This window comes from Podarcis liolepis, assembly GCF_965112155.1.
Source record: "Podarcis liolepis genome assembly, chromosome: 3".
NCBI lineage: Eukaryota > Metazoa > Chordata > Lepidosauria > Squamata > Lacertidae > Podarcis > Podarcis liolepis.
The window spans coordinates 110,008,100-110,034,109 of record NC_139557.1 but is presented as its reverse complement, the minus strand read 5'-3'; the positions used below and the strand labels follow the sequence as shown (position 1 = coordinate 110,034,109).

Genomic DNA, 26,010 nt, shown 5'->3' with positions numbered 1-26,010 from the left:
TGATGGATCACTCATCCAGGCATTGACCAGACCAAGACCTGCTTAGCTTTGACAAAGTGGTGGCCTCCTGTGTCTTTATTCTCTAGGATGAAACAAACTCTGACCACAGAAAATCAGCATATTAGAGTAAAGGGCCCTGCTCCTGACTTGCCATATGTTTTGTGTCAGGGGATTTGCCCCTCTGGTTTGTGTGTGTGTGTTTGTATGGAAGAGAATTTCACCACAAAGCCCATACCTGTCCTTTGAAGTGGTAGAACCCAGGCAAAGGTTTAGCATCTCGATGACAAATAGGCCCAAACAGGTTGTCATATGGTCCCTCTAAGGCAGGCATAGGGGACCTGTGGCCCTCCAGATGTTTTTAACTCCTTGCTCCCATCAGCCCCAGTCAGCATGGCCAATGGCCAGGGATGGTGGCAGTTGTAGGGCAACAACATCTGGAGGGCCACAGCTTCTGCACCCATGTTCTGCTATAAGGGCCCCTGCTACATCAGGGCAAAGGACCTAAAAATAGACCTTTCTTTTCAAGGCCTCATGCTTTAGTCTACCAGTTCCTTTTTGGCAATGCTAGCTTGGTTTGTTGTTTGTTTCACTTATTTGTTTGAAGCCAAATACTTCAAACGCATAACAATACTTGGTGCTTGATAACACAACCCAATGACATTAAAGCAGTGGTTTTTTCTGAAGAAAATGTTTAGGGATACCGTGGTACCTCTAGTTACGAACTTAATTCATTCTGGAGGTCTGTTCTTAACCTGAAACTGTTCCTAACTAGAGGTATGCTTTTGCTAATGTGGCATCTTGTGCCGCTGCGTCTCCGACACATGATTTCCGTTCTCATCCTGGGGTAAAGTTCTCAACTCGAGGTAACTCTTCCAGGTTAGCAGAGTTTGTAACCTGAAGTGTTTGTAACCTGAGGTGTTTGTAACTCAAGATACCACTGCACTCTCATTTTCCTACTCATATGGAAATACTGCCCCTCAATGAGGCCAAACTTAGATTCACAAAATGTTTAGGGGTACGCGTACCCTTGTGTCCCCCCAGAAAAAGCACTGCATTAAAGTGTTGTGGATGTAGCAGGAAATGCATGAGAAGGATACTGACAAGCTTCAACATATGTAGAGGAGCAAGAGGATCAAGGGTCTGGAAACTGAGCCTTATGAGAAACTGTTGAGAGAGTGGGGTATGTTTAACATAGAGAAGAGGAGACTGAGAAGAGATGTGGTAGCCGTCTTCCAATATCCAAAGGGCTGTCACATGGAAGATGGAACAAGCTTGTTTTCTCCAGAGAGCAGGACCCAAACCAATGACTTCAAGATACAAGAATAGAGATTCCAACTAAACATTATAATAATAACTCTGGGTGGCTTCCAACAGAACACTAAAATACAATAACCTATTAAACATTAAAAGCTTCCCTAAACACAGCTGCCTTCAGATGTCTTCTAAAAGTCTGGTAGTTGCTTTTCTCTTTGACATCTGATGGAGGATATTTCACAGGGTGGGTGCCACTACCGAGAAGGCCCTCTGCCTGGTTCCCTGTAACTTGGCTTCTCGCAGTGAGGGAACCGCCAGAAGGCCCTCAGCACTGGACCTCAGTGTCCGGGCAAAACGATGGGGGTGGAGATGTTCCTTTAGGTATACTGGAACAAGGCCAGAAAAAAGAAAAACTTTGATGGTAAGAACTGTTCAACAATGGAATGGACTCCCTTGGAAAGTGGTGGACTCTCCTTCCTTGGAGGTTTTTAAGCAGAGGTTGGATGGTTGTTTGTTGTGGATTCTTTAGTTGTGGTTCCTGCATTGCAGTGGGGTTGCACTAGGGGGGTTGGGGTCCCTTCCAACTCTACAATTCTATGATCCTATGAGAAGAAAGTGGTAGCGGCTGCCTTTTCTCCCCACCTCCTTGCTTCTGGGTGGGCCTTGCAGTCCAGACAACTATTGTTGTTTGATCACTTGAGGCACTTTATGTGTTTATTTGGAGTTGTATATTTCCTCTCCCCCCCCCCACCCGCCCCACTGACATCCTCTGTTGTATTGTGTGATCAAAGGGAGCCTGAATCTGCTATTGTTATGGTGATGAGATTGTTCCACATATCTCAGCTTACTGCACAGTGAAATTGTCAAACAGCTTGTTTTGCTACTGTGAGATGCTAAGGGAGGGTGGGATGTGAAAGCAAGCAAAATCCCAAAGTCTCACTTGGAACAACCCTGCTTGAGATTGTTAGAAACAAAGCTGGCAGCTGAAGAAGGGATGGAATATTTTTTAGAAGGTTTTGGGGAAAATGTGGCCTGGAGTCAAATGCCAAGGCATCAGGGTGACTAAATTCTTAAGGGTTTAGCTAGCAGGTGGAAAGGAGTACCCTCTCCAGATTCCAAAACCTGAAACCAGATTATGTAAGACCCCCAAAACCCACCCAGTCACATCTTGTAGTCTGCTAGGTGCTAAAGAAGCCTTCTGATCTTGCTGTCTGAGGCAAGCAGCAGAAACAAGGGAGCTTCAGGGAGTCACTGGGCTGGTCCCTCCCTCCCCTGCTAACTGGGACCTAGGCTCTGGAGTAGTGGTACCTCGGGTTACAGATGCTTCAGGTTACAGACTCCACTAACCCATAAATAGCACCTTGGGTTAAGAACTTTGCTTCAGGATGAGTACAGAAATCGCTCGACGACGGCGCAGCGGCAGTGGGAGGCCCCATTAACTAAAGTGGTATCTCAGGTTAAGAACAGTTTCAGGTTAAGAACGGACCTCCAGATCAAATTAAGTTCTTAACCCGATGTACCACTGTATTAGGAACAGGGACCCTGGAAACTCTCTGACTATAAGCAGCCTGGTGAGTCATACCTGGAGGGTTCAGCTGTGAAGCCAAGGCTGGAACTTAGAACGCAGATTTAAACTACCCACAAAACACCAGCTCTTTAGCAGGGAGAAGAGAGGCAAGCACTATCTGCATTAGAAGACAGCCAGAATATTCCTGGAAAGAATGGGAAGAGGAGAAAGCAATGAAGGGAAGCCCACCCATAAATTTGTCTGCCAGTAAAGTTGAGCGATTACCTTGACGTAGCAATAATTATTGACTAAAGGGGTAGTCTCGTTCTTCCTGCATTGATATATTATCATGAACTGGCCTTTCGAACAAAGGGATAGTAGGTGAAAAGCATGAGCCTGAAGAGGCTGAGTGGTGTCGGGGCTAAAGACTGAAGAATAGGGCTCAGAATTAGATCAGGGATGGGAAGTGTGTCGCTCTCATGTTGTTGTTGTTCTGTTGACCTCGACGTCTAGCACTGATGAGAGTTGGAGTCTAAGAATATCTGCAGAGCCACAGGTTCCCATCCCTGGATTAGCTACCTCCCTATATTATAAAAGCCATTGCAGTTGTCTTTAATAAATGAAAACTTCCTTGTTATCATGACCTAGGCCCTTGGTGGGGCCTTTGCCCAACTGGTTTGCTGAAAGCAAAGTGCAATCCAAGCTAGGTAAGGGATTTGGCCAGAGGAGGTGTCCTTGATGCTCATTTGAACCTGAGATGATTCTGCTGAAGTTGTCTTGCATTGTCTTGGCCATATTGATTTCCGGACTTCTGCCCCTGATTATTTTCCTTCTGGAATCTTAGAATAAATAAAATTGGCTGTCTCACAAAAGATGCTGAGCAGGACACAGTGGCACAGAACTGGACTAAAATGAACCCCAAGGATCTGGCTGAAGCATCTGGGATTAGATTTCACTCAGGCAGCCTAATTGAGGGAGAGATGCCCATCTTTCAGGTTTCTAAAATCTAAAACCTCGAATCGAGTGGAATAAGGATCTCTGTAAGTATCTGCAGAAGCAGGAGATGATAATTAGGGTATTAAGACCAAGCCACAAACCTGTTAAATTCAAGGGCTTACATTTAAGTCTATTTAATCCCATTTACAAAGTTTAAGTCTAGGCTCCTCAGTAGGGAGGTTATCGCTTCTGACTGCGAATGTGATGTATCAAAAGGATTCCTTTAGCTCAGGCCTGTAAAAACGTTTGACCCGTGTCTCTGAATCCAGCCCACCAACTGGGCCTCGTTGTAAAGCCAGGTGCTCGACAACACCACCCACCCCCATTTTTGCCACAAAAATCAGACTTGTCTCTTTTTGCCCTTTGATTAGCTACCAAGTCTGGCCCTGCCATGCAGCCAGGTGATGACATCGCGGGAAGGGAGGATTAATGAAAGCAGGAACTGTCTACTTTATATTGTTTGTTCCTGCATCAAGGGGAAATATTTAAAAGGGGGACTTCCTGTAGAGGAGAGGAGGAAACATGTGTGGGCCTGGAGGTGGAGGAACAAGCAGAGCTTCCAGTCTACTATATTAAAATAAAGCTGCTCCTGTTGAGTGTGCTTTGAGTTTGTCTCTAAGAAAGGCAGTCCTGCTTGGGAACAGCAGGGGAATGGTATTAGTTCCTCTGCCTTTGTATTGTCTACACCAGGCACAGGCAAACTCAGCCCTCCAGGTGTTTTGAGACTACAATTCCCACCATCCCTGACCACTGGTCATGTTAGCTAGGGATCATGGGAGTTGTAGTCCCAAAACATCTGGAGGGCCGAGTTTGCCTATGCCTGGTCTACACCGATTGGTAGTGGTTCTCTAGGGAGCAATCCCAGCCCTATATGGAGTTGCCAGGAATTGAATCTTGGTCTGCCTCCACCTGGAACCCAGTTCTGGGCACCAGCATTTCAGCAATATATTGACAAGCTGGAACATGTCCAGAGGAAGGGAGACCAAGAAGAGCAAAGATGGAAGGAGTGGGGTACGTATATAAGAGGAGTCTCCTTCAAATATTTCAAGGGCTGTCACATGGAGGATGGAGCAAGCTTTTTTTCCGCTGCTCCAGAGGGTAGAACCCAAACCAATAGGTTTGTTGGAAACACACCCGGGAAGGCCGCCAACTTCCCAAGACTCTGGGGTGTCTTCTCCAGTGGTCCTCCCTGGCTATAAATTTCCTTCAGTCCAGTGAGACCGGTAATAAGCGACCCCTCCCTTCTGAGAGGAACACACTTGTCTTCTGGCATATCATAGCAGAAGAAAGAGTCAATCAGTAGCTCTAAACTACTTTATTTTACAGTCTATATACAGAGAATCCTTCAGCATCTCTGTGCTCTCTGAGCACCAGTACAGAACAGCAACACTTGCAGAAGTGAAACTAAACTTCCAACATCCAACAGTACTGAGACTTCCTGTCTCACGCTCTCTCACATGATAAAAACAAAACATAGTGCTACTACTGGAGCAGCATGGATGGCTAAAAATCCTAACAAGGTTCACGTTACAAGAAAGGAGATTCCGACTATACATTAAGATAAAAAAACCCTTCTGATGGTAATCACATCTGGAATCTTCTACATCCAAAGCAGACACTGAGTTTGAGCCATTGATCCCGTCAACTAGAAGCGGTGGGTCTTTATGCACCCTTTCAGGATCAACTTGGATCAGTTCTGTTGGCTACAGAAGTTACAAGAAGCATAGTATTGGCAGTAAATGTATTATATTATATATATATATATTCCTGCACCATCCAAGAGAGGAATGCCTGTTATTTATTTGATGCATATATACTGCACCCTGCAACAGGTTCCCAGCGTGGCTTACACATACTCCTTTTAATGTATCATCCAAATTTATACTCTGTCTTTCTATAATGTATTCAAGGCAGCTTTCAATGGGAATAACAATGACGCCTAGCTGGAAGGTAGAAAATTTCCCACTGTTGACTATTATTATTTTATATTGCAGTATTGATTTAACACAAGGTGGCTAATGTAAAGTTGTATAACCTGAGGGTTACCCTAAGCGCTCAACTTTTTAACGTTCTACCTTTGTTTGCTATAAATACAAGAAATAAATAATAATGAGGTGTTCACAAAGAGAAGGGAGGATCCCTTGTATTGATCTGCAATGCAGAAACCAGAAGACAAGTACTGATATGTGATTATACCCAGGTGTTTATGGATCTGTCCTGTAAACAGGTTTGCCACAGCGTGTCTGTGATTTTGTCAGGATGAATGTTTATGTACCAGAATGGAGGGGAGCAAAACCACCTTCTAATTACATTTTCAGGGTCTTGAGGTTCAGAAGAATGCAATGCGTCGCGTGGAAACTGAACATTTAAAATGACCCAATTAATGTGGTTAGTTTTTATTAAGTTCTTTAAGTTGAGAGCTTTCCCAGTCTGCATCCATACTGGATTTTGTTTTAAAGATTATTATTTTTTTAAAAAGCTCTTTGTTGTTTAGTCGTTTAGTTGTGTCCGACTCTTCATGCCCCCATGGACCAAAGCACACCAGGCACTCCTGTCTTCCACTGCCTCCCGCAGTTTGGTGAAACTCATGTTCGTAGCTTCGAGAACACTGTCCAACCATCTCGTCCTCTGTCGTCCCCTTCTCCTTGTGCCCTCCATCTTTCCCAACATCAGGGTCTTTTCCAGGGAGTCTTTTCTTCTCATGAGGTGACCAAAGTATTGGAGCTTCAGGATCTGTCCTTCCAGTGAGCACTCAGGGCTGATTTCCTTAAGAATGGAGAGGTTTGATCTTGCAGTCCATGGGATTCTCAAGAGTCTCCTCCGACACCATAATTCCAAAGCATCAATTCTTCGGCAATCAGCCTTCTTTATGGTCCAGCTCTCACTTCCATACATCATTTGTTTTATTCATTTATTTTATTGCATTTATATGCTGCCTTTATCTTCCAAGGATCTCAAGGCGCTGTACATGGGTCTCCTGCTCCCCGTTTCATCCTCACAACAACCCTGTGAGGTAGATTAGGCTAAGAGATTGTGACTGGCCCAAGGCCACCCAATGAGCTTCTTTTTTTTTTTTTTATAAAATTTTTATTGGTTTTACAAAATTTTTGAGAAAAACAGACAAACACTAAAAATGACAAACATACACGTATAGTTTCACACATCTTTTCATAAACCTCTTTTCTTAGACTTCCCCATACCCCCCCTCTCTGCATCCCAATGTCCAAAATTCAACTAGCAACTTCCAATTGTAACTTTCCAATCTTTATCATCTTAGTCCTCTTTTATAGTCCAACCTTGTATCCCTGTACCCTTTTGCTTCTGGAAACCATAACATTTTAGCATTCATTAAGATTATAGTAGTCCTTAAGATAACTTTTAAATTTTTTCCACTCCTCTTCCACCGTCTCTTTTCGTTGGTCACGGATTCTGCCTGTCATCTCGGCCAGTGTCACCCAATGAGCTTCTTGGCTGAGCGGGGACTCAGACCAATCCAACACTCTAGCCATTAGGCCGCATTGTTTTGTTGCCTGTTGTTTCCTCCTCTGGACTCCTTTGGGAAGGAAGGGTGAGGGGACGATGGCAGTAAATATGCAAATCCCTCTGAATTGCCATGGTGGCTTCTATCCAAGCAATTTGCAAGTATAAAAGCAGCATTAAAATAAGCAAACATTAAAACAAACATCCACAATTAAGACGTGAACTAAAACAAAACCCGTTAAAACAGAGATTCTCATGAGTAAGCCATCCTTCATGAGTAGACCAAAGACTGAGGCAACCTTGATGGCCTACAGGCTTGCCTCTGAATGCTTTGGTTTAAAAGCCTTCAGTTCTCGGCAATGGAGGTCTAGACTGAGCTTTCCACTAGCACCCTGGTATGTAGCTGTGCTTGTCGAGCTCAGGGGTCAGCAATCTTTCTCAGCCGTGGGCCAGTTCACCGTCCCTCAGACCATGTGGTGGGCTGGACTATATTTTTTGGGGGGGTAGGGGGACTGAACGAATTCCTATGCCCCACAAATAACCCAGAGATGCATTTTAAATAAAAGGACACATTCTACTCATGTAAAAACACGCTGATTCCCGGACCATCCGTGGGCCAGATTGAGAAGGCGATTGGGCCGCATCTGGCCCCCGGGCCGTAGGTTGCCTACTCCTGGGACTCTAGCTGGTCTCTGGAACCCTTGGTGTTTGGATCCTGGACTGTTTCTGGGTCTTGTTTCTCGTATTGCCCCCATGTTTAGACTTCGGGTTGGTGGAACTGTCGCAACCTGAAGCCCTGAAGACTCCCATCAGTCTGCCCATTTCATCTCAGATTTCATGACTTGCTGACTATGAGAGTAATATTTAGGTAACAGACACATGCAGCTCTTTCTCTTTTTCTCTCAATGCTTTCATGAGATAAGATTCTGCGGAAAATCTTCAGAGGTTGTTGATGGAAGTCTAAAACATTGTCTAAGATAAGAAGTTATGTTAAATGACTGTTGGAAATGATATGTTAAAAAATTAATTAAAATGTGTGTGTGTGTGTGTGTGTGTGTGTATCTATATCTATAGATATAGATAGATAGATAGATAGATAGATAGATAGATAGATAGATGATAGATAGATGATAGATTCTGCACCTGAACCTTCCAAACAGTTCCTTCACGAAATGAGAGCAAAAGGGGTGTTACAGCGAGGGTTGTTACAGCTTGCAGTTGCCAGCTATGGTAATTCAGAATCATAAAAGATAACTGGAGGGAAATTTCATACATTTCATCCATTTTCCAGGGGCAGAGATCCCATTACAGGAAATGTAATCACACACGGCAATGTTTGTAAAATATATACCGGCTTTAATACTTTTAACAATGGAGACAGTATTTATCTTGTCTCCAATATTTATGTCTCCACGTCCAAAGCCTTCTAAATATGCCTGTGTGGTTTTAATGCTCCTCATTTCATTGTGCTTTTACTGTGTGGCATATCCTGAATTAAAGAGACCACACTTCACTTAAACTGCACCAGAATCCATGTTAATTTCCTACTGCTTTGTAACTGCTTGAGCAGTTGCTTCCCAGAGGAAGGCGGCTGAAGTAGCTGGTCTTTGGTCAGGTCTAACAGGACTCCTCTTCTGTCCATCATAAGAAGATTGCATCTGTATGAGGTGCACAGACGTATGTTGTATCCAGAGGTGCAAATTCAGGGTTGGTGTCAGGGATTGCCATTTGGGGACACCTACTAAAGACCATGTACTGGCAGGTGCCACTTTACAGACCTTTGGCATGCCCGTATTCTGCTCCTCCTCCCCCTCCTCCTCCTTGCTATTACTGCTTGTTCACCTGACCCCTCCAAGCCTGGATAGCTCAGTTGCGTAGAGCGTGGTGTTAGTAACACTAAGGTTGCAGGTTCAATCTCTGTGTGGTACAGCCACATATTCAAATTGGACCAGATGTTCATTGGGGTCCCTTTCAACTCTACAAATCTATGAACTGTTCAGGACAGCAGCTAGCAGCAAAGAAAAAATTAATATGTCAAAAATCTCTCTTTAAAAGCCCTGCATTTAAATAGGTATTTTGGAGTACAGTGGTACTGTACCTTGGTTCTCAAACTTTATCCATTCCGTAAGTCTGTTCCAAAACCAAAGCGTTCCAAAACCAAGGCACACTTTCCCATAGTAAGTAATGCAAAACAGATTAATCTGTTCCAGACTTTTAAAAACAACCCCTAAAACAGCAATTTAGCATGACTTTTACTATCTAACGAGACCATTGAGCCATAAAATGAAAGCAATAAACAATGTACTGCAGTCATACAATCAGTCGATCAGTAGTTGAACTGGGTTCCACACAGTCACAAAAACAAATTAACTGAAAAGCCTAAAAAACAAAACAAAACAAAAAACAAAAAATAGCAAAAACAAAAACACCAAATGTAAGCTCCAAATAGAAGAAGAAGAGAAGAGTTTGGATTTGATATCCCGCCTTTCACTCCCTTTAAGGAGTCTCAAAGCGGCTAACATTCTCCTTTCCCTTCCTCCCCCACAACAAACACTCTGTGAGGTGAGTGGGGCTGAGAGACTTCAGAGAAGTGTGACTGGCCCAAGGTCACCCAGCAGCTGCATGTGGAGGAGCGGGGAATCAAACCCGGTTCACCAGATTACGAGTCCACCGCTCTTAACCACTACACCACACTGTCTCTTCTCTTGCTCCCTTAGAACACTGCAATTGGAAACGGAAGGCTTGAATTACAATGGGGGGGTCAAATTAGCAGCGTAACAGGAAACACAGGGGACTCAAAATGGAGCACTTTTGGCTTCCGGAAAAAAGTTCAAAAACCGGAACACCTACTTTCAGTTTTGAAGCGTTCGGGTTCCAAGTTGTTCGTGAACTAAGCTGTTTGAAAACCGAGGCACCACTGTATTCTAATCTCAAAATACACATTTCTAAATGGATTTTACCACTGGGGCTCAACCCTCGCTCACTTTGCTCACGAACCCCACCCAGCTCCCTCACCAATGCTACCCAACCCCTCCCCATACTGCTTGCCAAAGCAACCCCACCCCCTCCCAATAACTTGCCCAAACCACCACCCCTCCCCTTAGTCTTTGCCAAACCTCTGCTACCCTCAGCCTGCCTTTGTCTCCAGTTCCTTCCTCCTCACCCTCAGACTTCTGTGATGGCCCATCAGGTCTGAGAGCCCTGTTTTGCACTACACTGTACTTTGCAGCGCCACCTGCCAGCCATTATGCAAACTGCAGTGTAATGACATCATTAGGAAACTATGTATCAGGAGCGCTAAAGCATACCTTTCTGCGACTGTAACCCTATGGCCCCTTGAAGTGCATCGCCGGGGTTATAGGATATGTTGGATCTGTTGGGAATCAAGCCTTTATCAGGAGAAAGTGGCCACTCTCCAGGCACCCGGCTTGATCTCCTGTTGACCTCCCTGTCTGCATTCCCCGGCAGGATACAGGCTAGGTCGCGATAGGCGATCCTTCTCAGCGTGAGAAGAACACACCCCCTCTTTCCTGCCCCCCGGGCAGGGGAAAGAGATAGACAGAAACGTATTTACATGCCTTTATTTCTGTCTTTGCAGCATTACAAAAATCATGACTGCTCTCTTCAAACTCCAACAGCCAAGAGACAAACTCCTCCTGTACTTCCTGTACAGCTCATATTACACTCTGAGCTAATTCCGGTGCTTTGCACTGTGAATAGACTGTCCCTCTGTTTCCCACGGAACAGTCCCAACATTCCCATTATGTTTTGTTTTCAAGCTCCCAGTAGGCGGCCACATTGCTTCTATATCGTAACAGGATCTCCCTCTCGGAGGTCAGGGAAAGAGAGAGCTCCAACCACTGAAAAGGAGATCCAATATCTGTTTCCTCTCTGCACCACTGCAGAAACTTCAACGTTATTAGAAAGAGGAGCATGTCTTAGAGGTAGTGGGCATGTCAGGGGGGAGCATTGGAAATGGCTTCCCTGTCCCCTTGGCCTATACACAGACCTGAGAGAAGAACAGAGGGGTGCATCTGCCCTGCTATCAAGTGCCTGGCAGGGCACTGGAAAACCTGGTTTAAAGGTGTTCCGATTGTGCACTGAATGTATTTTTTTCTCCAAAGAAAATGCACATTTTAAAACACATTTCAATCCTGTTTTTGAGAGCTACATTGTAAAAATAAAAAATCAAAAAATCAGAGAAATGTGAAAACCAGATTCCTTTCGTGGAAATCAGTTTGGGAGGTGTACATCACCTTAAATGGATCCCTCCTGCATCTCTAGTTCCACCAAGTAGCAAGAACAAGGTGGGTCTGTTCAGGAAGGCCCTCTGAAGCCTAGAGACAGCACAGCTAAAATTACTTAATCTTCGGTGGCATCTGTTGCATCTCCAGGAACCACATTTCCAGAATGCAAACAAGCAGGGTTGAAAGATTTTTAACTTGATTCTCCACACACATCCCATTGGGAGTTTCAGTATTATTGCTTTCTGTGAAAGTGGACAAAGGTTGTAAGCATTATGAGGTTGGTTTATATGAGCTCTTCCTTGAGAAAAAGCACTTTCCTGGCAAATTTGCACATGCTCATTCATGTCTGACTGACGGTGCAATTTTTATTGTTTCGGAGAATGGTATTGCTTTTGTTTAAAAAGCTAGTTCCGCAGGGAATGGGTTTGTTCTGGTGAAGCTGCTTATACCATCTTGTGGTTGTGGTTGCTTTTAATTTTTTTAAAAGGTGGACCACAGGGTGTTTAGGCGCAAAACCGAACACTCCGATTACAACTCGATTTTCAATACAAATGTTGGGTCGTAGTTTTAGAGCTTGTCACAGTTCTTAGGCACCAGAAGCCATAATAATGATATTAGCAGAGGGAGATCACTGAGCGAGTGGATCCACTATGCTATCTTCGCAGCAGGACCGCTCCCCTTCCCCGGTGGGGCAGAGTTGCGGGAGGGCTTTCAGAATCTCCCTGTGACCCAGCAGTGGACAGAGGGATTCCGCCCACATCATCGGAATTCCCAGCCGTGTCACACCCCCTGGCTGACCAATCGGGTTAGCCAGGTGGCGTGGCTGCTGCCGTTTACATTGCGGTGCAGCTGGGGGGCAGCCTCCTTGTCGGATCAGCCACCCCACCCACCCTCTTTTTATGCATTGTTTGACTTTGGCCTTGCTTTGGACCAGTGGCGTAGCGTGGGTTGTCAGCACCCGGGGCAAGGCAAGTAATTTGTGACCCCTAACCCGTGGATTTGCACCCCCTAACCCGTGGATTTGCGCCCCCTAACCCCCTGATGTTGTGCCCGGTGCGGCAGGCCCCCCTGCACCCCCCACGCTACGCCACTGCTTTGGACTAAGGTCGGTCACCTTACGGTTGGGGCCAGGTAGGAATTTTTCCACTTGGCAAATTGGCACCAGCCATTTGGTCTTCGCCTACCTGGTAGCAAATCGTCACAACTTTGTAAGGTTAGGCATTGGGTAAGCCTGGTTCATGGAAAAGGAGGTTGTTGCCTCTGCCTGCCCCTCCTCATTAAGGGTCTTCTGTTAAAGGGATCCAGGGTGTGTGGATCCTGTCCAAAGCCTGGGCTAGGGCTAGGGCCATTCCACAACCCCATCGGGGACCCTGGGGTGCTCTTAATTGATGTATAGCAATGGGCTCCCCCTATCGTGGTTAACCCTTCAGAGACTTTCTGCAGGCATGCAGGACTCAAGATATAGTCTGGTTTCACCCAATGCCTAAGCCGAACCGCTCACATCTGTAACCAATAAAGTTGTGGCCTTATTTATCCCCATTAACTCAAAATATTTGTGTCCATATGTTTATTATCTAAGGGGAATGGTGGGGCCCGGGCCCCGCCATGCAAGTGGGTTACTGGCACTTACTGGGAGGAAGAGGGGGAGAGAGGAAAAAGCAGGAAGGTAGGAGTAGGGCACCCCTTTTCGTGTGTGTGTGTGTGTGTGTGTGTGAGAGAGAGAGAGAGAGAGAGAGAGAGAGAGAGAGAGAGAGAGAGAGAGCGCACCAAAAAATATTAGAATAATATTTGGCAGGGTGGGGAATAGCCTGGGGAAGCCTCCCCAAAATAATTTCAGGAGGTTTCTTTTAAAAAGAATTAATCTTAGTCTCAGCTATTAAAAAAAAGAACATTGCAGGAAAATGGATGCACTTTCCCAACAGATTACTCGCATCCTACCTAGGTCATAATGATGACAGAAAGCTTGTGCATGACTTAAATTGCTCTTCAGGCCAATTTTCTGACCCCCCAAATGGAGCTTAAGTAACAAATGAGTCTTCAGCACAGGGATAAATTTAATGAAAAGATTAGATATTAGTAACTATAGTCTCTCAGAAGTTAGAGGAAAGAGCATGAGGATTCTTCCCCCCCCCCTTTTTTTCTTTTTTGCTTTCAGGCTCATTTCAACTTTAAATTTTAAAAAAATATTGATTCATTAATGGAACAGGGGTTGGGGGGAATGGGAGAGGGTGAGAAAGGACAGAACCTGTAGGATGAAGAGCAAAACTTGAAAGACTGTAGAAGGCACTAGGTGGATCTGTAATGGACTTTTGGTAGCCCTGCCTATGAGGGCAAGACTGTGTATTTACTCTTTTTGGTAATAACTGAAGTTGCTTGCAATTCACCTCCTATTGGTAGTCAAAACCTATGGGGTTTTTTAATAGAAGTTGGGTTACATTGACTGAAAGCTGTTCAGCTGTGGAACAGTCTCCCTCAGGAGGTTGTGGAGTCTCCTTCCTTGGAGGTATAAATAAATTATTATTATTATTATTATTATTATTATTATTATTATTATTATTATTATTATTTGTCTGATTTTTGAGATTTTGCAAATCTGGGGTTCAGCTCTAACCCTCCTCTGATTAATTCTGGAATATATATGCCCTGTTCTGTAAACAGCAGCTGATAGTGACACCTCAATCTAACTTGGTTTTTTTTTATTCTTGACGGGAAAATGCCTTCTACATTGTACTTAATTTGGCAGAGAAATCAGATAACTTTGGGGAGAAAAGTAACAGTTAGCAGCAGTTTAAGCACCATATTTTATGACTGTATTTTATTATTCTTTTGAGGCTTGTCAGGGTTAAGAAGCAGAAACGGCATTTTTAGTGCATGTTTTATCAATCTGTTTTACCCTGCTCCACCCACCGTTAGGATTAGAATTAATTAGTCTTTCCTTTTTAATACACCATGAAAATTTATCGAGAGGAGGAAATTTCCTAACATGTTTTCATTTATTATTTAACGGGGTTATATCCCACTTTTAAAGCCACAAAGTGGCTTACAAAATGCGCATCAAGGCGTAACCAATTTGGTAGAAATTAAAGCCATCTAAAACATTTGCTTCATAAAGGTACTCAAAAGCCAGCAGAAGCACAAATCGCAGAGCATAAAATGAATGTGCAAAAATGAGACAATTTAGGAGGCAGGAGGCCATCAACCGAATGAGATGGAGTCCAGGGTATCCTCTTGCTCATGAAAGGGTCTTCCATGGTGGGCACCTTTTTTGGGATCTAATCCAATGACTAAAAGTCAAATGGAAAAATGACAAACCCAAAGTGCTAGATCTCTGGAGCCCAGTGCTTTTTGCACAGTTTCAGAATGTTACACTGCGTTCTGTTCTTCTAGTTTTAATGACTTTTTCACCTGGCCCAGAACTCACCATTTTCATACCCTCCAACATTCCTCTGATTAAAATAGGGACATCATTTGTAAAGTTCTGTGCTTTTAGACCAGCTCAGGTGTAAAGGAAGCAGCCTTATATTGAGCCAGACCATTGGTTAATCTAGTTCAGTGTGGTCTACGTTGACTGGAAGTAGCTCTCCAGGGTGCTGAAGATGCCAGCAGTAGTGGATGGTGGGTCAGCTCAGGTAAGGTGGCATTGCTCACCTGTCTTCCCAAATCCCAAGACTTGCTGAAGGTTGATGAATAGGAGAGATGTGGGAAGCTCAGCACGGTGTGAACGCAGCAGTCCACAATCTGATGCTCCTGTTGCTTTGTCTGGACCATGCCGAGCTCACCAATCTCAGGAACCAGTAGAGATGCTCCCCACTTGGAAGGCAGGTGAAGAAGGCTACCCCACTGGCAACTCCTGAATATCAGGGATTAAACCTGCGACTTTTTGCATGCAAGGCAGATGCTCTGTTATTGAGCTTGCAGGCTTTCTGTCTCTTCATTACGGTTCTTGATGTGTGTGTGTCCTTCCAAAACACAGCAAGAAAGCCTACTGATTAGCCACCAATTTTGAGCTCAGAAGGCTGAGCATGTCTACTCATGCAGGCAGGATACAGAAAGAATGGGTGCCTTTGTGCAAGGAGAGCCAATGTGGTTTCCTCTGGTAGTTGTAGGATTACAACTTGTAAAATCTCCTTGTGTGCTTATTATTAGAAAGAAGATATGAATCTTCTCTCCACCTTTGTAGACAGTTGTCTAGGTCAAGGAACCCCTCTACAGTCCATATTCACTCACCATATGGCTCATTATGAAGTTCTCCAAAGAACTGAGGAATTTCATGTAAAACAAAGAGAAACATTGCTTATTTTTTGACCAAAATTATTTTCATGCACCCTTGGATTGATTTTCAGTTTTTCTGTTCTGTTGGCCTTCTTCTTCTTCTTCTTCTTCTTCTTCTTCTTCTTCTTCTTCTTCTTCTTCCTCTTCTTCTTCTTCTTCTTCCTCCTCTTCCTCTTCCTCTTCCTCTTCCTCCTCTTCCTCTTCTTCTTCTTCCCCCTCCTCCTCTTCCTCTTCTTCTTCTTTCCACATAAGAACTCTGACATGTGTTTGGTTAAAATCATTTGCATGCACCTGCTCAGTTTTATTTAAAAGGTGTTTTGCTTCTTTTCCCACTATTTGTAAAATTGTACATAGGACTCAAATGAAGGCATGCAGGGAAAGCATTGCTGTGTGTGTGAATACTGTGATTATCGACCATCATAAAAAATCAGCTAGGTTTTTGTTTTGGTGGTGGTGGGGGGGTTATGTCAAAGCATTTGATTTCAGAAGGGAAAACTTTGAGTAAAGTACATGTGTTTTAGAGTCACGTGCCTTTAGAAAAGTTCTTGTATGTTTAATAATTTTGTGAAAGGGGTGATTGCTACATCACAAGAGCAATTTAGCATTTTGTACATTTTCTGTTGAATATGAATAGCAGAGTAAGTGGGTGATTAAAACATGTGAATTGCATAATTTGTCAGTTAACTTTTAAGAAATGTCGGGGGAAATGCACGTTTTCAAGCAGTTTGGTTTTGGGATTGAATATGAACAAGAAGTAACTTGAATAGGGCGATCCTATGCCTGTCTACTCAGAAGTAAGCCTTGGTGTGTTCAATAAGTTAAAAAACAAAACAAAGTTGTACAGTGGCATACATCAATAGCCAGCAAAAGTCATGGTGAACTGAAATATTTTCAGCATGTGTCAGAAAAATGTATTCGCCTTATTTCTGGGGGAAGACTGTTCCAGAGAGACTGTTCCACATTGTGGGCTGTGCAGAAGCAGATCTATGTAGCTATGTGGGTATTAGAGCTACGTGATCTTACATTAGAGATGAAAAAAGATTTTGCAGTGAGAGAGAGAAAAGATCAAGAGGTTGTAGAATAAGAAATTATTATTTTTTGCTAAAATGAAGAATTTTTCTATCTGTTCCTGAACCCGAGGACATTTCAATGGCAGCCACAACACATTTCTAGAATTAGGATGCAGCAGTATCATTTATTTAGTCAGGCTCCAGCAGTAACCTCTTCCTTTTCTTCCTTTCTTTTTTCCCTAACGCACACTCTGCGACGTAGCTTCTTTCTCATTTTAGTTTTATAAGAGTCATTATTCAGAAATGAAGCATTTCGCCTGTCTTCTGTGGAAACAGAAATCAATAATTGCTTTAGTCAGTATTTTTAAATGAACATGGCAAGATACTTCATTAAGCTATAAATGCCACGTTACGGATGCTTTTTCAATAATAATTAAAATGGATAATAGCATTTGGAGTGGATACTTGTCTCGGAGAAGGGGCAGTGTTGTTCGTAGATAAATCAGCTATTTCCACTGATACCACTACAGTTCTGTGTTGTTGTTGTTGCTTTAATTAGAGATGAAAGAATTTTGTCCTTTCATGGCTGACTCTTAGTTCCTCTGCTCACTTAAGATACATTGGTCATATTGCAAGTATCTCATGAGTGCTATATCAAGCGACTTTCTCACCCTGGTGCCTGCCAGATGTTTCTGACTACAAGTCCCATCAACCCCAGCCAGCAGAGTCAAGGGTCAAGGATGATGGAGGTTGTAGTTCAAAGCATACGGAAGGAACCATGATGAGGAAGGCTGCCAGAGTGAGAGAGCATCATACCTTCTTTCTATGCCTTCTGGTACACCCAGGCCATCTCCAATATTCTCGCTAGGGCGTAACTATTGAATAGGACTTGATTTCATGGTCAGTCCCTGGATTTTTTTCTGGAATATCGCTCATGTGCAATAATATCACTTGCACCCGATTTTTCATAAGGAAGCCCTGTTTGAATGCTACTGGACACCCAAAGACACTGAAGGCTGGGCAAGAGAATCAGGCTGGAGGGGAAGAGGGGCAATACACATGTTTCATCCTATCATGTTTATGGGTTGATGCAGGGACAAGCGCTATTTGATCTGGTCCTGTGTGACTTTGCTTCCAAACCACTAAGATCTGGCTTTCAGTATCCTTAGCAGAGCGATTTAAGTTTTCCAGTGAATTTCAAGTAGCTTCACGTTTTGGAGCAAGTGACTATTCAGAGTTCTGACCTTCTGAGCCCCAATACCCCAAGAAGCACCTTAGACTATGTTTTGCTTTTCAGTGTCTTCCTGTTTTATAAAACTGCACAGTCTCCTTACAAAGTCATTTATCCTAGGCATAAGGACCAGGAAACTCACCTCTGTCTCTGTTTGCCCTGTGTTGTCAAGGGGGTGAATCAGTGGTTGAAATGAATGAAAAGAAGTGAATAACCTTCAGGCCAGGTCAAGAGATGTTGACTTGTGCACAGGGTCTCTGTTCATGTAAACAACCGTATGGTGGTTATCCTTGGTTCATAGTTTCTAAGACAATAAAGTTGAATGAGCCGGGGTAGGTAGCAAAGTGTTATGATTGGAAACATAGAATTCCTTGTTTGTATAGAAATAAGTTTTCTCCATTCCCAGTCACAAATTGTTCAGTCCTGGGCCAGAGGATTCTTACCACCACATGTCCTGAAGAAGTTAAAAGATATCTTCAGGATGTTTTATCTGCATAATACTGCACCTAACGGGACGTGGGTGGCGCTGTGGGTTAATCCACAGAGCCTAGGACTTGCCGATTGGAAGGTCGGCAGTTTGTATCCCCACGACGGGGAGAGTTCCCGTTGTTCGGTCCCTGCTCCTGCCAACATAGCACTTCGAAAGCACATCAAAGTGCAAGTAGATAAATAGGTACCGCTCCGGCGGGAAGGTAAACAGCATTTCCGTGCGCTGCTCTGGTTCGCCAGAAGTGGCTTAGTCATGCTGGCCACATGACCCGGAAGCTGTACGCCGGCTCCCTTGGCCAATAAAGCAAGATGAGAGCCGCAACCCCAGAGTCGGCCACGACTGGGCCTAATGGTCAGGGGTCCCTTTACCTTTTACTGCACCTAAAAGTGTTTTGGGTTTTTTAAATGGGCTTCTGATTAACCATGTTGTTTCTGTCATTTGCTTTTCTTTACAGCACCAAGGAAAAATTGGAGTTAAATTTAATGTTGGAACAGATGATATCGCAATTGAAGAGGTCAACGCAATCATTAATGATGGGAAATATCACGTAGTACGTTTCACAAGAAGTGGTGGTAATGCCACATTACAGGTGGACAACTGGCCAGTTATAGAACGCTACCCAGCAGGTAAGGATGTAAATTCTGACAGTTGTATTTCTGGCAGGGAGGGGGAAGGAGAAACGGTTATGTGGTGGATTTGCTTGTGTAGGTACATGGGATCTTGGCTTCTTCCAGATGTGTTCTTTTTCTGCCATGAAAAAAAAATTAATGTTTTGTAGACTGTGATAATGACAATTCCTAGGTGAAGCAAACAAAATAAATGTGCAGACTGTCTTTGAACTACATTTGACACATGAGTGAAACTGAAGTTATGTAGATGTCAACCCTTTGAGAAACCAAAGTGGGTTGTTGTTTTTTAAATAAAAAACAAACCAAAACCTTTAATTATTACTATACTCGTATATTCAGATGGTGGGGGAAGGCTTTGGCAAAAGCATCACAATACGTCAAATTAAATAAATAATCCGCAAGTGGGTGTTCAGAACAAATTTATTAAGGAAAGCATTGCCTGTGCTTATTTTATAACCAACCTTCCATAGCTTGCGGAGATTGGGCAATAACAACTTGTATTAAAGGGAGCACAGAAACCAAGAAGCGGTGCCTTGAAAGAATAATGGAATTGATTTTAAGAGCATTCGTTTAAACACAATAGCTGTGGCCCACTAACCATTTATCCTGCAGCGGTCTCATCAAAGCCAGCCCAACCTACCAACGATTGTTCGCAAAGATATGGAACTTTAATTCTCACTAGGTGAACGGTCAAGAGACCATTGATTATACCTGATATGGGAAATTGCCCTAGGTATGCAAATAGTCTTGGGAGGTTGTGTAAGACCACTAAAGCTAGGCGTCATATGTTTTAAAGATGGTTTTCCTGTCCTGTGGTTGGCTTTCAGAGTTCTGCATTAGGAGCAGCCTGCCCGGTGGGGCAGAACCGCCGGCAATAGCCTCCTGGCAGTGGTGGCTCTGCTGCTTACTGAGGGCAGGAGCAGTGAGGTGATTGTGAGGTCAGGGCTGTGTGAGTGGAGTCAATCCAGCACTCCTGCAAGTGCCTTTGCACAGCCCCAATCTTGCTGTCACCTCAACCCTCTCCCTCCATCAGTGATATGTCTGCTGAGATGCTATTGCTGCAGCTCCGCCCAACCGGGGGTGCACTATTCTAAAGACACTAATCCAGAGGCCACTGGAACCATTTGTCTCCCTTGAACAGCCAGGATCTATAATGAAGTTGACATTCCAACAATCACAGAGTGGAATGGATTGGATTCTCTGATCCCTGGTAAAAAAGGTAGAGGATAAGCCAAAGGTCTCTCAAGTAGATAGGCATTGTGGTTTGTTGACATGTCACTCCATTGCTATATAATTCCTCTAGTCCAGTTATTGCTATTATTATTTAACCAATCACAATTTTCCCTACTCCAAAATGCTTGGCGATTGTCATCATGTCTGTCAACCCTTGAGAGGGAGCTTAATGTTGTTCCCATTTTACAGATGGAGAACTGAGTGCTTTTGTTGACTTGACCAGGCCAACCTGTAAGCACGTTGCTAAGCAGCAGTTTAAAGCTGAGTTCTGCAATCCTCTGGACCTTTATTTACTTAACAGGGTTATAGGCCACCTTTCAGGGTTATGCCCTCACAAAGTGATAGCTGTACACGTGAATATCATCGACACACCAAGTAATATAAATTATCAGGAAGCAGCTTCTTGGTTTTGTAACTCCAACTGAATTCAAAAGCAGCTGAGAATCACATAACCAAACTCACATTAAGGAAAGCACTTGAAGAACCAAGTGTAATCCATTTGGAAGAGTTTCCTTGGGCAGCTTGGTGATAACTAGGACCTGGGTAACTCTAGTCAGGGTCAACCACTATGGTTAATTTTACAGCAGCTGTACCAAGATAGTGACAGGTTCAGGAGCACCTGCAAACTACACACATAGTTCTTCAAGTGGAGTGCAGTGCATCCAGACCAGGCATCATAACTCCATCCACAATTGCCAACTTCCTAACCCACAATACCGCCATTGTGTCTGAATCAAGTTCTTGCTTGTTCACCCTCACCGCCTTGTCTGGATTAAGATTCAGCTGTTCCACCTTCATCCACCCCAATGCTATCTCCAGATACCGGTTCAAAGGTTCCACAGCCTCCCTGGGATTTGATGGTGGAAAATGATTTCTTCCAGCATTTTCATATAGATATTATAAAGCACAGAAGACAAAATGGAACCCTGCAGCATTCACGCACCAAAGATCATGGAGATTAACAAGACTCATTCAGCACTACCTTCTGGAATCAGCCATCCAGAAAGGACTGGAGTCACTGAAACATCAAGACCTACTAAGACCAGCCCTCTCTGGTCATTCCAGAAGGATACCAAGCTCAACAAGAACAAAAGCCACTGAGAAGTCCAGCAAGACCAATATGGTTGAACTTCCATTGCCCATTCCTTCGTGTATCCACGTAACTGAGACTGTTTCTGTCCAAAAGCAAGGGTGGCATGGACTGGAAAGATCCTAAATGATTGGTTTCCTTCAAAATTACCTGGAGTTGAGAGGCGACCTTCCTCTCTAATATTTTCCCTAACAGGGAAGATTAAAGAGTGTGTGGTTGTTATATGTTCAGTAGGATCTAGGCTTGTTTTCATTAGCAAGGGACTGCCCACTGCTTTCTTCAGAGACCACCCACTCCCTCAAGGACATCCACTTACTTCGGACCTCCAGGTAACCCTTGCAACCTTCAATGCTGGTGATGGGCATGGATCTAGACAGCAGGTCTCAAAGTTGCAAGCTCTACTTTGATTGCTCCACAATTTGCAGCCTGGATCTCAGGTGTCTGTGAGAGGCCTTCAAGAGGTTGTGTCAAATGCAGGGTGGAACTAAAGTTCCTTCTCCCACACAGTAGGTATTTGTGCTGCCGTGCAACAATGTAGGGTTGTTGTGCTATGCACTGTTGGAGCCCAGTTGGTGCTGGAAGTTTTCAGATTGTATACTAACCGCATTTCATATGTGAACATGATGAGCTCTGCACTGTGCATTAAGTTCAGCTGAGGAGAAGGCATGGAGTGCATTTATGGTGTCTTTATTAACTTCCTGCACATGGTCTGAGATTCTCTGTGGGTTTTTTCTGTACATGTGGGTAAGGGGAACAGGGACATGTAGACATCTGAAGGTACTGAAAGAGAGCATTTGCGTCTAAAACACTCTGTGATGAAGCATTCTTAGACTGACAGATACTGTTCCCACAAGATACATTGGAATTTGGGTTGTGTGTATACAGTATGTGTGCAATTATTGACCACGGAAGCAGTGTGCAGCCCCCTGGATTTGCCACAGTACCTGTGCTGGTGGCAACTGCAGTGATGGCTCAATTCTTGCTCATATCTTTTTAAGAGGAATACCTGGAAACTTTCCATAGACTGCTAAACAAATGTTAGCAGCCTTTGTGTTGATTTTTAACAATCCCCAGTACAGCTACAACTGGGCTTAATTAAAGCCACAGTTTCAGCCATAACTCAGAATCCCCCTGTGCGTGTTATTGCTTGGCTCAGCCCAATCGTTCTTGGTATTTAATTTTCTTTGAGCTTTTATCGGTACCATCATGTTGCCTTTGTTCATGGCAGAACAACAGGAGCCAGTTCTTTGTTTTCTCCCACCCACCCCTGTCTTGATTTAACACCATCTTCATACCTTCTTGGTGTGTGTGGGTTTTTTTTGGGGGGGGGTTGTGTGTTTGTGTTTTAGATATTTGAATGTTCTTGAAGAGCATTGAGTGTGAGTGCCTGGAGGTGGTTGGAGGATGGATGGTGGCTAACAGATTGAGGTTGAATCCTGACAAGACAGAAGTACTGTTTTGGGGGGACAGGGGGCGGGCGGGTGTGGGGGACTCCCTGGTCCTGAATGGGGTAACTGTACCCCTGAAGGACCAGGTGTGCAGTCTGGGAGCCATTTTGGACTCACAGCTGTCCATGGAAGTGCAGGTTAATTCTGTGTCCAGGGTGGCTGTCTACCAGCTCCATCTGGTACCCAGGCTGAGACCCTCCCTGCCTGCGGACTGTCTTGCCAGAATGGTGCATGCTCTAGTTATCTCCCGCTTGTACTGCTGCAATGCACTCTACGTGGGGCTACCTTTGAAGGTGACCTGGAAACTGCAATTAATCCAGAATGCGGCAGCTAGACTGGTGACTGGGAGTGGCCGCCGGGACCACATAACACCGGACCTGAGAGATCTGCATTGGCTCCCAGTACGTTTCCAAGCACAATTCAAAGTGTTGGTGTTGACCTTTAAAGCCCTAAATGGCCTCGGTCCTGTATACCTGAAGGAGCGTCTCCACCCCCATCATTCAGCCCGGACACTGAGATCCAGCACCGAGGGCCTTCTGGCGGTTCCCTCATTGCGAGAAGTGAGGTTACAGGGAACCAGACAGAGGGCCTTCTTGGTAGTGGCCCTGTGGAACGCCCTCCCTTCAGATGTGAAGAAAATAAGCAGCTATCCTATCTTTAAAAGACATCTGAAGGCGGCCCTGTTTAGGGAAGTTTTTAATATTTAATGCTGTTTTGTTTTTAACACTTGATTGGAAGCCGCCCAGAGTAGCTGGGGAAACTCAGCCAGATGGGCGGGGTATAAATAATAAATTATTATATTATTATATATTATTTCTAATCTTCTCTTTCTCAAATTCCGTATTCCCTATCTCACTTCCCTTTATGGTGTGTGTGTGTGTGTGTGTGTGTGTGTGTGTGCGCATGATATGCACAAAGCCACTGACCTGCATTCTACTGTTGACAGTAGGGGTGCCCGGTGCTGTGCCCCCCCCCCAGACTTCGCTGGACTACAAGCCAGATCATCTGTGACCATTAGCCATGGGAGTCACAGCCTAGCAACTTCTGGACGCCCCCCCCAGATTTACAGCATGCACCTTTAAATAGCAGTGAACATGACAGAGCGTTATCTACTGATGCCCTGAATTCTATCCTTGCTGTTGACCTGCACCTGCTCCCTCCCCAGACCTTTTCACCTATTACTCGCCACAATCTGCTGCCTTTCTTCCATGGACTGACTATAGTGGACTAGCTCTAACTCACTTTCCATTAAAGTCCTTGCTCCTAAGCCACATTTCTGCTATCAAAGAACACTGTAGCTGTAGGGGATCCAGAATTGTTGAACTCTTGGGATGCAACTGAAAGGGCACAATGGAATAACAATCTCTTATCTCTAGAATTATCTCTAGTTGAAGGGATGTTGAAAATCACCATTGCTCCCTTAGAGTAAAAATACCTCTTTGAAGTCTGTTGAGAATAAAAAATCTGAGGGGAGAGGGGAAGGATGAAAAATATGGAGGACAGGAGTTCCCGTACCCAACCAAGGACTTCCTCTTCCTCTTCCTATTTTGGGGGGGATACAAAAATAAAATAAAATCCTGTAGAATTATTTTCTCTTTTGAGACAAGTGCATTACTTTATAAGATGCGTTCCTCACTCAAAATTTGTATGTTTGCTTTTTTTCTGAGTACATAAAAGTGTTTAGTTTTGTTGTCTTTTTGGTCCCTATCTCTCCTTTAAATCAGAACCAGTGAAGGTGTTGAATGTACTGTCCTGTGTGAGTGCCTAGAGGTGGTTGGAGGATGAATGGTGGCTAACAAATTGGGGTTGAATCCTGACAAGACAGAAGAACTGTTTTTGGGGGACAGGGGACAGGCATGTGTGGGGGACGCCCTAGTCCTGAATGGGGTAACTGTGCCCCTGAAGGACCAGGTGCGCAGACTGGGAGTCATTTTGGACTCACTGTTGTCCATGGAGGTGCAGGTCAATTCTGTGTCCAGGGCAGCTGTGTACCAGCTCCATCTGGTACGTAGGCTGAGACCCTATCTACCCATGGACTGTCTCGCCAGAGGAGTGGTGCATGCTCTGGTTATCTCCCGCTTGGACTACTGCAATGCGCTCTACATGGGGCTACCTTTGAAGGTGACCAGGGAACTACAACTAATCCAGAATGCAGCAGCTGGACTGGTGACTGGGAGTAGCCACCGGGAATATATAACACTGGTCCTAAAGGATCTTCACTGGCTCCCAATACATTTCCGAGGTCAGTACCAACACTTTGAAGCTCTAAACGGCCTCAGCACAGTACAGTGGTGCCTCGCAAGACGAAAATAATCCGTTCTGTGATTCTCTTCGTCTAGCGGTTTTTTCGTCTTGCGAAGCAAGCCCATTGACGGATTAGCGGATTAGTGCTATTAGCGCTATTAGCAGCTTTTAGCGGCTTATCTGCTGATCGGATCAGCTGATAAGCGGTTTAGCGGCTTAGAAAAAGGGGGGGAAGGGGGAAAAACAGCAGGAACTCGCAAGACATTGTCGTCTTGCGAAGCAAGCCCATAGGAAATTCGTTTTGCGAAGCACCTCCAAAACGGAAAACTCTTTTGTCTAGCGAGTTTTCCGTCTTGTGAGGCATTCGTCTTGCGGGGCACCACTGTATACTTGAAGGAGGGTTTTCTTGCCGTTCCCTCACTGCGAGAAGTGAGGCTACAGGGAACCAGGCAGAGGGCCTTCTCGGCAGTGGCACCCTCCCTGTGGAGCGCTCTCCCATTAGATGTCAAGGAGATAAAGAACTACACAACTGTTAGAAGGCATCTGAAGGCAGCTCTGTATCAGGAATTTTTTAACATTTGACGTTTTATTATCTTTTTATATTTTTCTGGAGGCCTCCCAGAGTGGCTGGGGAAACCCAGCCAGATGGGCGGGGTATAAATAAAATTATTATTATTATTATTATTATTATTATTATTATTATTATTATTATCATTATTAATCTGGTCTCCCAGGTCCTTGTGCAGTGCTTTAACTCCTACACCAAACCGCCTCTCACCAACATATCTTAAAACCAAATTATGCTTTGCAGATGTTCCTCTAGTAAGAGTCACATCCATTTGTGTGCCCATAGTTCATTTTGGTTCTGGTTTTCTCTGC

The 26,010-nt window shown here is 44.3% G+C and overlaps 1 protein-coding gene and 1 long non-coding RNA gene across 49 annotated transcripts in view; one reads left to right on the top strand and one right to left on the bottom strand.

Moving 5' to 3' along the window:
* NRXN1 (neurexin 1) overlaps window positions 1–26,010 on the top strand; it is a 1,011,196-nt gene that overhangs the window by 833,488 nt on the left and 151,698 nt on the right. For all 48 annotated transcript variants that reach the window (XM_083494081.1, XM_083494078.1, XM_083494072.1 and 45 more), the window contains one exon: window positions 18,942–19,113. In XM_083494081.1, the coding sequence (XP_083350207.1) occupies window positions 18,942–19,113 (172 nt within the window). The remainder of the gene's footprint in view (window positions 1–18,941; window positions 19,114–26,010) is intronic.
* On the bottom strand, window positions 16,963–18,960 carry LOC310702935. The gene is made up of 3 exons (XR_014523811.1): window positions 18,856–18,960; window positions 18,140–18,451; window positions 16,963–17,090 (listed from the first exon to the last, which is right to left on the bottom strand). It is a non-coding gene; the product is annotated as an uncharacterized lncRNA (long non-coding RNA).